The 13,317-nt window shown below is 49.1% G+C and overlaps 1 protein-coding gene across 5 annotated transcripts; it reads left to right on the plus strand.

The window, feature by feature from the left end:
* Window positions 1-942: 942 nt before the first annotated feature.
* LOC144094528 (uncharacterized) lies at window positions 943-12,910 on the plus strand. Of its 5 annotated transcripts, none has more exons than XM_077628443.1 (5): window positions 943-1,263; window positions 2,896-3,083; window positions 8,920-9,113; window positions 10,897-11,129; window positions 11,977-12,910. In XM_077628443.1, exons 2-5 carry the CDS (start codon window positions 3,002-3,004, stop codon window positions 12,194-12,196), a joined length of 729 nt encoding a protein of 242 aa, XP_077484569.1. In that variant the 5' UTR covers window positions 943-1,263; window positions 2,896-3,001; the 3' UTR covers window positions 12,197-12,910. The 5 variants fall into 5 exon arrangements, with proteins under 5 accessions (XP_077484569.1, XP_077484567.1, XP_077484570.1 ...); XM_077628441.1 differs by having other exon boundaries at window positions 8,937-9,113; XM_077628444.1 differs by having other exon boundaries at window positions 2,923-3,083; window positions 11,977-12,909.
* Window positions 12,911-13,317: the final 407 nt, after the last annotated feature.

Here is a 13,317-nt window from a genome sequence, read left to right on the forward strand (position 1 = left end):
AAAGAATTGTTCTCGTGATTTCAAGCAACTTAGTCTCTGAACTTTCGATCTGTTTCTCTTTGCTTGTTAAAATGCTTAATGGTATAAACTGGCTGTTTCTTGGTAGCCAACGCTTCTAGCATGACACGGATGCGAAAACACAAAACGATCCCATCTGTATGAGTATTTAAAGCACGAAAAAACCTCCCTTCTCTTTTCCTGTAGTCACCTTCTCCTCTGCTTATGCCGTTATCCTCTCCAGCTTATCAGCGCTCTCCGAATGGTGGCTCACACCATAATTCCGTCTTCGGCACAGGAAGCCCCCACAGTCTCCCGGATTATTTGGATACTTGTATTTTAGCAAACCTTCTATGCTCTGACAACAGATCGTTCAACGTGAACACTCTGTAGTGCATGGAAAGGGGTGCGTTTACTTTTTGTTATCAAGACATGGAGTTTCGCTTCAAATGCAAGACGAGGAACTCTTGTCCACGCGCATTCGTTTCATTTAAAACGAATTAAGCGCTTTACTACAAATCAGACAATCAAATGCGACCACCACCAATAGATAGAACGCAGTTTCTTGTTACATTTAGCTGTCGTGTATGGCTTCGTGTTCACCAACAGCTCCCACATGGCTACAATCTTGAAGAAGAAAACGTAGGCGTGTTCGCATTTCACTTCCACTCAGAAGTCACCACCTCGAAGCAAGAAGGCGGTGTAGATAAATGCGCACTTGTGGCTATCGTTGTGCAAGAGTTTCGTTATGCGTATCTAGCAGAACAATGGGAACGCAAAAGCAACAATCTCGCTCGCGGCCCCCTCTATCACCACAAATAAACATGCATTGTGCCGGCTGTTGAAGAGAGAATTCACAAGACAGGACACGGCAGTCTGCCAACAAGGCGTCCCTCTTCCCCCTAATTCCAACTGCCATTCCGAAACTATAGGCCCCCCAGTCCAAAGTGGAACGCGGCAGCACTTGACGGAGCGCTCGCGCAAAGCGATCATGTGGCAGCCTCTCAACTGGCATCTTCGAAGTTGCTAGGCTGTCCGTGGATAAGCGACTTCCTGCGATGACGGAACGCGACCTACATAAAGTGACAACCTCTATTTCGCCCGGCTGCTCAATTCGATCTTGCCTTTAAGCTGTAGCTTCTGTTTACTTCGCACTGCGGTGTGCGCCGGCAAGCATGAACGTCGCGAGTTCGTCTGAAAGAACAGAAAACGTCCCAGCGATTCTCTGTTCACTTTCGCCCATTGAAGAAGAAAAAGAGACACAAGGTGAGATCTTTGTTAACTTATTTTTGGTGCGCAAGTTTGCTCGCAATCTTCGCCCTGATTTTCTACTTTCCTCTCTATGGGAAGAACATAGCATTACTTCAAGGTCCATTTGCTGCCAGACGAGCTGAGCTTGCAGTGCTGCTATGGCTAATTTGCAACGTACATATCTTTGACGCCAAGAAACGCTGGGGAACAAACTAACTGCCCGGTGTTTCTCATCATTTGGTAAATCTCCCGTTTTGTCTCGACGAATCTTTGTGTTCTGCGATGCGTAATTTCATTATGCCAGTGCGTTTTTTGTCTTCTTTATTGTATATATAGATAGAGCCTATACATACCTCGAGGCTAATATTTTACCCATGGTTCACAATGTTTATACTTCGACAAAAAAAAAACGGTGCGAAGAGATAGGACAGAGAATATTTTATTTTGACATGCAGACTTTTTTTTTTCAATATTTGACTTACCCATCCACTGTTGAACTTCCAATTTCAGCCCTGATACGGGGCCTGTTTTTAGATTTAAAGCAAACGCTTTCGTAAAAAAATATGGCGCTTAATAACTGTCTGCGGGTTCTGGAATTCTCGAAAGGACATAAAATAAAACTGCGTTCTAGGCATGTTTGAACTTATAATGTGACGCTTGTTGATTTCCTTTTGTGCACTGCAAACTGCATATACTACTTCAGTGAACATATCGTTTTAATCTGCATTAGGCATTATTAATATAGCATTACTATTCTGCTAAGCTTTATATCGCGATGAGTGGACTAGAAAGTACTTTTCTTTCATACTTTCCTTCGAGACTATACGCGCTTGCTGAGATTCCGCCTTGAAGTCTGACTCGTACCTAGACTATCGATTGTATTTATCGCGTGTCGGCTGATCCGTACGCACTCGGAGCCGCATTGGACATTTTCTAGATGGAGTAAGGAGCAGCCGAGTGTTGATCTCTTTTATGGCGCTGTCATCAGTCCCTTCGTGGGACTGCTTTAAAATAAACGTTTATTTTCCTGAACTTTCTTTTTTCTACTAACTCAGTTATTGCGGAACCTCTCTTCTTTTGCCACAGAAGTCTCCTTGCAAGCAAAAAAAGAAAAATAAATTCTAAACTGGTAACACTGGCGCAAGTAACATCATTGAACGCTACCTTGAAACCGGAGATATTGCAACGGGCGCAGAGAAGCCCAAGGGTGCGCCTCTGGCGTCTGAATCTGTGGCCGTGGACGAGTGCTGCTGGTACAATTGTTTGAAGATACTGATCACGACTTACTACATATGAAGTTCCAAGTTAAACTGCGCTTGGATGGAAATCAGACAGCCTCATACCGTCTTATTCAACTCTCAAAGACGTAATAACAATCAAATAACGCATAACATATTCATTTATGCGTTTGCTCAGTAATGTTGTCCACAAATACCGCTGCACCTCGTTCTTAAGCTGTGCGTCAAAATTTCCCCAGCTGCGTGCAGACTCTTTCGCATTGAATCAGGAGCGTGGACAAAACGCGAGTGCGATGCTCGCGCCCACACTGCCTGCTGTCATCTCGCGCTGCACTGTTGCTAGTTAGCTGAAGTTGGAATTTTCAACAAAAAAAATTCATTTCTCATACGTGCTGTTGTCTTGGCTAAGGTGACAGTGGCCTCGTTGTGTCTCCAGTCCGACTCGAGGTTCTCGCCGAGCTTCACTCGCCTGATTTCTGGGCCCAGTTGGCCTACGACCTCGTTGACAGGCAGGCATGGAGGGTAGGGGCCTTCGACGAAAGCTGCGCTCGTGGCCTGGAAGATTACTCCGACGATGTGCGTCACTACCCGGTTCTGGTAAGCTTCACATGGCACTGATACCAGCATTGCTTCCAGCAGCTCTTGCCAAGAATTAAAACTACCATGTTTAAGATCTTGAATGAGAAACGTTGATGGGTTGCCGGGTCCGTTGCATTTCTAGGTAGATGTTGCACGGTTGATGTGAATGCGTAATTTATCAGGTGTGCTCTTACAACTGTATGTCGATGAAACTGGAAGTATACGCCTATTTTGTGGCGAAGGAGATTCCTAGTGTTGAACATGCATTCGCGGTTTTATTCTGCCGCATCTCTGTAGCGAGAGCTACACTACGCCAGCCACTTCGCGAGGTCAGCGTGGTTGCGCGCTGAGACATGGCACCACCGCTCCACCAGCTGTGCGCATGCGCTAAGTGACGGCATAGCACGTAGCTGGTGTGCGCGCCGTGTGCCTACATTACGCTAGCATTTATAGCCTTCAGCGGAGTGGCGCCGTGGCGACCATGGCAGCTGCCGGCGGCGCGGCGCGCCGGCGAAACCGAGTGGGGGAGGAGTGGAGAGGGGGAGAGAGTGAATCCACGTCCAGGGACAAAGATAAAGAAGGAACGCCCAGTGAAACGCAGCGGCGAAAAACTGACTTTGCAATTCGACTGACCGAGTTCCACTCGGCCAGTTGTAGCTATCGCGTCACTCCAGGTTTAACCAGAGCAAAACCACAGCCATTTTTTTTGCATGGCAGCTGTTAGTGGCTCACTCCAGGTGTGAGCGGCGTCGTTGGCGTAAAACTTCACATGGCCACTTGGAGGCCACTTGACAAATCACATGGCTCGAGCAAGACTTCTAATTGACTCTCAGAAACGTGTCGTAATCACTCAGTCATCGCTACGGAGCCTCTGATTGCATCTCAGAATTTGTGACGTCATCCCCAAGGAGATATAAGACGACGCTGGCATTTCCTCCCCCTTGCCTATTTCAGCGTCGATATCCGATATAGCATGTTGCATCGCCAGCTACTCAGGTGCAGGCAAGCAGACGGAGAGACAGCTGGTGCGGAATGGGCTTTTATTCTGACAGCGTAGGCCAATATATAGCATAGGTGGAAAGGGGGGTCCAGAAGGAGAGGAGCATAAAACGGCTATCGCTCGAGCCATGACAGAAACACAAAAGGAGGAAAGGGGGTAGGGGGTCGACGTGAATGTTCGCAACACTTCCCTGTTCTTAAAGATGAAAACGCAGCACTGGCTTCCGTTGCCTGGTAGATCGCCGTAGCACTTGTTCCTGGGTTGCCACTTTTGCAGGTGAAAACTGTGGCACTGTTGTCACCAGACTCTAGAGGGGGCTCCCGATAACGACCTCTATAACCTGTGGCTGAAGAAATTAACGATTGTTCAGGGAGTATGGATGGTCTAGTCCCTGGCGAAGTTTGTAAGCCGGGCGGTGTTTGTGACTGCCGAAGGCGTACTTGGTCCATGTGCCGTCTCACCAAGGAAGCAGGAGTTTGGACCGGCACCATGCGGGATCCTGACGTCGACTTCACGCACTTTTCACCCACACGGTAGTTCCGCACGTACAAGCTTCTTTCCGTGGGAACCATCCAGTCATCTGACTCCTGCGGCGAATCTGCAAAAGCTGACGTAAAAGATGTGTCCAAGTGAGACCGCAACTCTTACCCCAACAGTAACTCTGACGGCGATTTTCCCGTCTTCCGGGGCGTGCTCCTGTACTTGAACAAGAAGTTTACAAGGTTGTCTTCTAAAATTCCCTCCGCCATTTTCCGAAGTCCGTCCTTAGTCGTACGGACCGCTCTTTCTGCAGCTTGATTAGACAGCGGGTGAAAAGGGGATGTTTAGAGGTGCAGTATGTTGTTCTTAGCCGCGAAAGTAGCGAACTCATGGCTAGAGAACTGCGTACCGTTATCGGAGACAATGGTGCGCGGAACGCCAAATCTGCCAAACATGGTGCGTAGGCAGCTGATAGTGCGAGCCGTTGTTACATATTTGACTGGAATTGCTTCGATCCATTTCGTGCGTGCATCTACTGCCACTAAAATCATCTTTCTTCTTGTCGGTCCGGCGAAATTGATATGAATCCGCGACCATTTTTCGTGCGTTCGCGGTCAGTTGACGGGTGGCGCTGCAGCCGGCATCGGCAAAATTTGGGCGCAATTCTGGCAGCGGGCTAACAACTCTTCAGTGTCGTGGTCTAGTCGAGTCAAGGACAAGTCAAGTCGAGTCAAGTTTTCGAGAACAAGGACATATTCCGGTGGCGCACCTAATTTATCCGTCTCCGTAGACGGCAGTGCCAGTCTGCTGAGCGCGTCTGAGGTGAGCAATTCTTGTCCCGGCGCGTAGTGCAGCTTACGTCGGTAGCCTCCCAAGCACAACGCCCAGCGTTATGATACGTACGCGCTGCAGCCAGGGGTGGTGTCGGACGGTAAGGCCGTAACAGACCCTGTAGAGGCTGATGATCCGTCACGAAGATAAATTGCCAACCTAGAAGGTAATCACGGAACCGAAACTTTGGGACAGAACTGTGTGCGCGTATGATGCACAGCTTCCTAGAAGCTTCATCCAGCGGGACTTTATTGTAGGCATCTCGTAAATCAAGTATGCAAAAATAGTCCCCTCCATTTAAAGATGCGAACATACCCTCAATAGCTGACAGGGGGTACTGCTCTATTGCACAGACTGGGCTAAGAGTACCCTTGAAGTCGCCACAAATTCTGATTGTTCCGCCCTTTAAGTACTGGCACGATCGGAGTCGCCCAGTTCTAATGTTTGACGGGCGAGAGTACGCCAATAGAGACCGGCCGGTCCAGCTCTTGCGATAACCCGTCTCTCATTGCGTAAGGAATGGATCTTCCCTTACAGGATTTGCGTACAGCCCCAGGCTTCCGCTGCAGGCTGGCAGGAGGCCCCTTGATCAGACAGAGATCCTGTGAAAACACATCGTGGTAGGCGCCGACTATGTTGTTTATTCCTCCTATTCTTGCGGTGCGTCTGGGAAGGGTTGCGTCGACGACCGGAGCACTGAAACCCCCTCTCCGTCAAGCAAAAAAAATCGGAGCATGGCCACAAAGATTTGGTCCCGAGCAGTTGAGCACGATAAGAGAGCAGTTTACGGAAACAGTATTGCATTGCAGGCACGGCTGCGATTCTCCCAGCACTGGCAGTGGTCCAACATAACTTCACACGCGAAAGGCATAAGCGCCGGCCACTGTTCGCGATGCGTGTCAAACACATCCCGAGAAATGACGCAGACAGGCGACCCTGTATCCACTTCCATGGGAAGTTGCACACCATCCCATGTGAAAGTGCACCGAGGCGGCTTTTTCGCGCAGAAAATAGAGTCCATAAATGTGCCCCTTCAGCATCGTCCTCAGGTGCGGCTTCCTCGAGCTTTTCCCTTCCCTGCTGGTGGTGTGACGCGGCCTCTATTGCCGGTGATGCGACACATCTTTACAAGACGACCCCCGGTACCCGCAGCGATAACATCTTGCTGTGATCGAACTACATCTGCTGTCATGTTTGCTGCTACCACATCTACCATAATGCTGCGGCACAAAACGAATACGTGAAGCTTGAACCGAGAGAGAGAGAAAAAAAACATTTGTTTGTAAAAAGGAGACCGGAACCGACGTGGGCTGGGCAGGTTGTAGCTTAAGCAGGGGCGCCAATTGTAGTGTCGTATCTTCAGCATCGTTTTCAACAGCTTCGGCCTGTTCTAAAATAAATTGAGAAAGTTTGGGGGAATGAAAATGGCGCAGTACCTGTCTCATATATCGGCGGACAACTGAACCGCGCCGTAAGTGAAGGGATAAAGGAGGGACTGAAAGAAGAAAGAGGTGCCGCAGAGGAGGCCTCCGGAATAATTTCGAGCACCTGGGGATCTTTAACGTGCTCTGGCATCTTTTTTGCTAACATTTCCTTCTGCAGGGTGAATGAGCGCACGCCGTAGACAATGAGATTCCTTGGCATGCGGTCAAGCGACGTACCGAAAGTGCAGTTGTCTGCTATTCGGCGAATAGCAACGAGAAACGTGCTAACGGTTTCGCCTGGGAAGCTGTGAGCGTTTGAAGAACTTGTAGCTCTCAGTTATCTCGTGCTTCCTCGAATCGTAGTACACATCCAAACGTTGAACAACTTCCTTGTAAGTCATTTGGCGCACGTGGCGCAACTCTGCCAGCTACCACTTCAACCATCTGGCTAGACAACGCCGAAACCAGTAACGCTCTCTTAGACAGGTCCGTTACACTGTTCGCTTCGAAATACGCTTCTGCTCTGACTAGGTAAGGCTTCCGCTTATCTTTTGTTTCGTCGGAGTACGGCAACTGTAAACAGGCCATCGTTGTCGGCTCCGAGACAGCTTGAAGACAGGAAGCCTCGGAATCCGTCTCGGTGGTGTGGGTAAAAAAAAACGGCCTCGTCGCCACTGTTGCATCGCCAGCTACTCAGCCGCGGCCAAGCAGACGCAGACACATCTGGCGGGAAATGAGCGTTTATTCTGGCAGCGCAGGCCAATATATAGCACAGGTTGAAAAGGGGGGGGGGGGGGGGGGTCCAGAGAGAGAAAATAGCAGAAAACGGTTATCGCTCGAGCCTTCGACAGAAACAGAAAAAGCAGAAAATGGCGGGGGGCGGGGGGGGGGGGGGGGGGGGGGTCGACGTGAAAGATGCGCAGTTCGCAACATAGGGCAAGAACTTTGACAATGGCGTCACAAAGAACATTACTAACCTAAAGCTGATGGCGTCGGAAAATTCAATCACTACCTCTATCAGTGACTCAAAAGAACAGCTGCGAATAACGCATTACCGAGCATCGTAATCGTGTTGTGACCATGCTCATCACACAAATGAGAAAATATACACCGGCTCGATCACGGAATGCCGGGCAAACATACCAGGACTAGGGCAGTACGGTTCCATTCATAGCACAATGAAAACTTAGCACTCTTACTTGAATGAAAAATGTAACGGACACTTTCGGTAAGAGCTGCTTACACTATCTCCACGAAAAAAACCACGTGATGTCGTAGTCTTCAAATCCAGAAAAGACAATGCAATTAAATCTTTGATTATGCCAGAACTGTGCTTTTATAAGCCATGTGCACGCAGAATATTTGCTACATTCGAATCAGTGCGAAAGCAGAGATTTGTGCTACGTAGAAGACGACGATGAGCGGCCAGTGCCGCCGGACGGAGCGCCGCTCGCGCTAGGCGGACACGCGAGAGACGATTTTGCTCGGCTATGCGCCGTTGGTATGAGGCCAACAACAACAACGGGCAGTGCCAGCTGCGACCAGACAACGGGCGATCCTGCGGGGGTTGGTACCCGTCGGATTAGTACTTACGCACTAAAGTATAAACTAGTTCCAGCTCTGGGCGCACGTGTTCAAAGTTTATTCGAAAACATCACGCAACATTGCCTGAACTCTGCCAAGTGCGATTTTACACGTACGTTGGCGGATATTCTACACTGAGAGAAGTCGGATATATATGCTGCGTCAAAAGCCAAACGAAAAGTTAAAAGCAGGTTCTTAATTTGCTGACTGCAAATTAGCGGCTCTAATTGTTTAGCTTAAACTAGCGAGGAGAATTGCGTACTGTGAAAACAGGAAAAATGATTTTTTTTCCATTACTGAGCCTCGCTTGTGCAATGAAAGGTGCAGTGTTGCAGGTGCAGTGACCTACGCCTGCTAACGGCTCGGAGCTGATAATTTTTCCCAGGTTAAAATATTATTTTTTTGTTTTGTTGCTGTCCGCCCTAAAGCCTACATAATGCTGTCCGGACCACTGATTGAGCCAGATATCGCAAACAGGGAAAAGCACATATCCCTCTAGCATATCCATCTGAGAAAGCCGCTATGTTTCAGGAAGACAGAATCCGCATGCAGGCTCGTAGGGGCGCTTGCCTGAAGCTCAGAGCCAATCCTGCGCGCTGGTCACGGCTCGCCTTGGCTGCTCTCAGGGAAGCGGCTGCAGATGAACCTGGGCCTGCTACAGCCACGCTCAGCCACTCCGGCGTTCTGGCGGCGTTCCGCGACTTCGCCACGCACATTCACTATTTTCAGGTACGTAGGCGTTGCGCATGTGGGAGTGTTAACATTTGTAGTATTTGCTTAGGGAGGTAGTTTCATAGGGGACTCCCTCAAGTTCTCGCAATTGGATCAATTCACACTCATTATCGTCCGAGTAAGCTCGTTTAACAGTCATTTTCCTCACAACAACAGCTGAACAAAATTCCCTGTCTCATCTTATTTTACAAGCGGACACTCTATCCGAACCAATCTCAAAATTCTTCGTTGTGCTATCTGGTGAGAAATGTTAACATTACCAAGAATTCGAGACAAGCGCTTCTCGTTGCTTCGGCTGATACCAGGTGGCGCATGGCTTTGAAGAATCAGCATTGACGTAATCCGTGACGTAAGAAACAAAGAGAATGGCTGAGCGGCTGCAGAACAGAAAGTGACAAGCCGTTTGCATTAGCGACACTAGCTGGGCGCTCTGGCCAATTCCAGTAAGTTCACGCAGTGTTTTTATAGTACATATTTTCCCTACACAGCGTTTCCTGTCCTATCATCTGAATACCGAATTTATTTCTTCCATTATCGGTTTGTAGAAATATTTGCACCTGTTGACTGTACAAGTATAAGTTCTTTATTCTAGGCTTGATGAGTTTTTTCTTTATGGCTGTGACTGAGCTCTATGCAGAGCCGTTGCTGAGCTGTTGACTCGCCCTGAAACTTCCTTACACCTAGCGGTATCAAAAAAACAAACAATAAAACGGCGTCGCCATTGGCTTGTTACAAAGGAATAGAGCGCTCCTTAGCTGGCCGAAGAAAACGTTACCAAGCAGTGCGCGCTGTCCAGAGCAGCCATGACGTCACCAGCCTTGAGTTTGGCGCTGCCGAAAAGGAGAGAGGGCGCGGTGCAGTTATCCTCGATATTCTGCAGCAGGCACACACCACGCGCGCTGGGGTCTGTTCATAGTCTCGGCGTCCTTTATGCGCTTGAACGTCGCGGACAAACAACAATGATGTAATGGCGCAGCTGCCAGCACCACTTTTTCGTGCTGAAGGACGTCGAAATGTCCTCAAGCCTATTCATTAATATAAATAAAAGTAAACTCAACATTGATGCTATGTGCTTCAAGGCGCAAATTTCAATGAACCCGTCGTGCTGCTGTCCCCATCCCGGCATCTGAACCGCGAATACTGGAACGGGGTGAACCCAATGCCCCAACGCGAACCAATCTTCGTGAAACTTTCGTTTCACAGTCTTGTTCCAATGACTTTTTATGTCATTCATAGGAACAGCGTAAAAGAAGAGGCATAAGGAGATATGCGAAGCTTCTTTGTCCCAAATATCCGTCTACACGTTGTTTTTTACGTTAAGACGTGTAATTCCAGGCCATCCACGCAGAGCTGTGCGTGTTTAAACGGCGCATTCACCCTATGATTATCTTCACTGCCTTACACGCGGAGGTACGTACGGAGGTACGTTATAACAAGCCAAGAATATGGCTGTTTAGGCAAACATTATTTTCTTTTAACGAATGATTAGCATTTGTCATTGCGCTTCTTTTCGGGACGTTGGAGTTATAAAAGTCTCAGTCACATCTAGAACTGCCCATTTATTTGTGTATGGCAGATGTCGGCACAAGTTAAGTTCAAATAGACCTGTCACTGACTTTCTTTTTCAAATTTAACGGCACAAATTATCCCTTTATAGAAGAACACCTCATCAGAATTGCCTTTACCGCATTCGCTATCTGCTATGAGCATCGGTGCGAGAGCTTCTGTTTTCTCGGAGCACGCAACCGCAACACGATGGCGTGCTTCCGCACACTCGCAGGTCACGCGTGGCATCATGGAGTCGGCGGGACTGGCTGTACCCGTCACGGCTAACGCGTCTTCTTGCGTGCACGACGTGGACAAGGTCGACCCTGTGATGCTCGCTGGGTACAGCGAGCGGTGGCAGGACCTCCGTGACACCGCACTATGGCGCACCTGCCTCGAATCTCATTTCGCCATCAACACGCATCACCAGCAGAATGAACTGTGGCACTCAGAAGACGGTGAAGCCAAGTACGTTCGCAGCTACGCGGACGTCTCAAATAGTGCGCGCGCGAAAATGTAGCCGCGTCAATTTAGCGCGAGCTTCCCACGCAGCCCTGGCCTCAGGCCCTGTAAAGTTCAAACACGTCCTTCGGTTGATCCCATATAGGCCGATTCAATGTCATGTAATGCACATTGTTCGCATAAGCAGCACATCTATGCGATTACAGCCGCCGCGGTGGCTTAGTGGTTATGCCACTCGGCTGCTGACCCGAAAGACGCGGGTTCGGTCCCGGCCGCGGCGGTCGAATTTTGATGGAGGTGAAATTCTAGAGGCCCGTGTACTGTGCGTTGTGAGTGCACGTTAAAGAACCCCAGGTGGTCGAAACTGTCCGGAGCCTTTCACTACGGCGTCCCTCATAGCCTGAGCCGGTTTGCGACGTTAAACTCCTACAAACTAACTAAACTATGCAATTACAGCGACGAAGCATTCTCCAGTACACCTGGCGCCACAGCGAGGCTCTGCGCTCTTAATATAGTAAACGCGACGGGTGAAAATAAGAATCTACAGTGTGCTCTCGCGTGTGACTGCAGGTGACTGCAAGAAACGCGTGTGCAGAGTTGTCAGATTGTTTTTATTACCACCTGCGGCAGTCCTGTGATCTGATAAAGGCTCCTCAAAGGCTACGCTGAGCATCGAAAAGCCCTCATAAGCGGCGCATCAGTCCGCTATCTTCAAACGTACGGCCTCCAGAAATAAGCCCGTACCTCGAAGCATAGGTGCGCACTATGCATAATTAACGAGCTTTGCGGCTGAGAGTGAAAGTGACCTACATTACACGCCTTTCTTTCCTTCATATCCCTCTCGTCTCCATAGGGAACGGGAGTGCTCGCGAGCCCTTCCCGAGCTGCTGTGCGACAAGGTATCTCGCAAGTTGCAGAAGGAGCTCGGCGGCGTGGTGTCAAGGAACATGTGGTCCACGGAGCAGCAATACTATCTGGGAATGCCCGACATGTGGTTTGAGCGCGCAACCAAGATGGCAGCCGCTCTCGCAGAAGAGCCATGTAGCCAGAGATGGCGCGAGTCCACTGCATAAAGCTCTCGGCACAGCGCATAACCCTTCAAAGGTCCTCGGTTGATTTCGGTTCATGACAAAACCCTTCACTGAGTTTGTAATTTGCAGTAGAGCCTAAGCAGGACTTCAACGTTGATGGCGCAGCACAGGAATGTGGCACAGGTGATAGTGGCTCGGCGCTGTGTGCGTAACTGCTCCGTCACCATAACCCTTTTCCTCAGCGCACTTACCAATGACACTTAAATCCTCGTTGTGATTAAACACTACCTCATAGTGGTGCAATTGCAGCACCACAGTGGCAGCCGTCTCGCTTCTTCCTTTCCTTCTATGCCCTTGGCTTGCGTTGGAAGGCTGTAAATTGACACACGTCAGATACTGATCATTCTTGAAAAACGTAACGTCGTTAAACTGAGTAGAGGTGCGAAAGCACGTGTTCGTTCTTCGCCTCTTCCTTCTGGCATCTGCATGTGCACGCAACCGCGTTTCTCGCTCTTCATCTTCGCACCCTCTCTCTCCACTCGGCGGCAGCTGGCGCGACGCTCCTCCGAGCTAACTCGAGCTTACCCGAATTACTCCACGGCTTCACGCAAGATTCTCGGTTAGTTTCGACCCTGCCATGTAGTGCATTCGCACTAGAAGGTCCCTGCGAACAGCTTTAGCCCACTCATGTCCCGTCGTCATTGTGTCATACGACTCGAATCATGAAATTCTGCGGAATTTTTTGTTTTTAATTAACTGTTGCACGTGGGCAGTGTATCTCGAGTCAGCTTGCGTGAGGAGACAGAGAAGGATAAAGAAAGGCAGAAAATTTACCTTTCGAGTCAGCTTGAAACGCTTATTAATGCTGCCTATTGATGATAATGATGATGATGATAGTGAATTTTTATGGCGCGAGGGCATCTGCGGCCAAAGAGCGCCATGGCACAAGGTATCTTTCGTTTGCTCAAGGTGAGGTCAAAGACCCCACCTTGCTACTTAATGCTACAACAGTTACGTTTCTAACGGCCTAAGTTCACGTATCTGTGGCAGTTAACAGTTAATAATAAACAGCGAAGTAAACGCTCTTGTGCAAGACTTGTTCCAGAGTCATTATTTCGAGATTTTTAATGCGTGAGCGCTACATCGGCCACGCGAACGAAACC

The sequence above is a fragment of the Amblyomma americanum genome, chromosome 6 (assembly GCF_052857255.1).
Source record: "Amblyomma americanum isolate KBUSLIRL-KWMA chromosome 6, ASM5285725v1, whole genome shotgun sequence".
NCBI classification, from domain to species: domain Eukaryota; kingdom Metazoa; phylum Arthropoda; class Arachnida; order Ixodida; family Ixodidae; genus Amblyomma; species Amblyomma americanum.

Bases quoted from the DNA above. Each gene is read 5' to 3' on its own strand.
- LOC144094528 (XM_077628440.1), top strand. From the start codon at position 1,173: ATGAACGTCGCGAGTTCGTCTGAAAGAACAGAAAACGTCCCAGCGATT. The intron at 1,264-2,895 runs GTGAGATCTTTG...GTCTTGGCTAAG, and splicing joins AGAAGAAAAAGAGACACAAG to GTGACAGTGGCCTCGTTGTG. The intron at 11,130-11,976 runs GTACGTTCGCAG...TCGTCTCCATAG, and splicing joins TCAGAAGACGGTGAAGCCAA to GGAACGGGAGTGCTCGCGAG.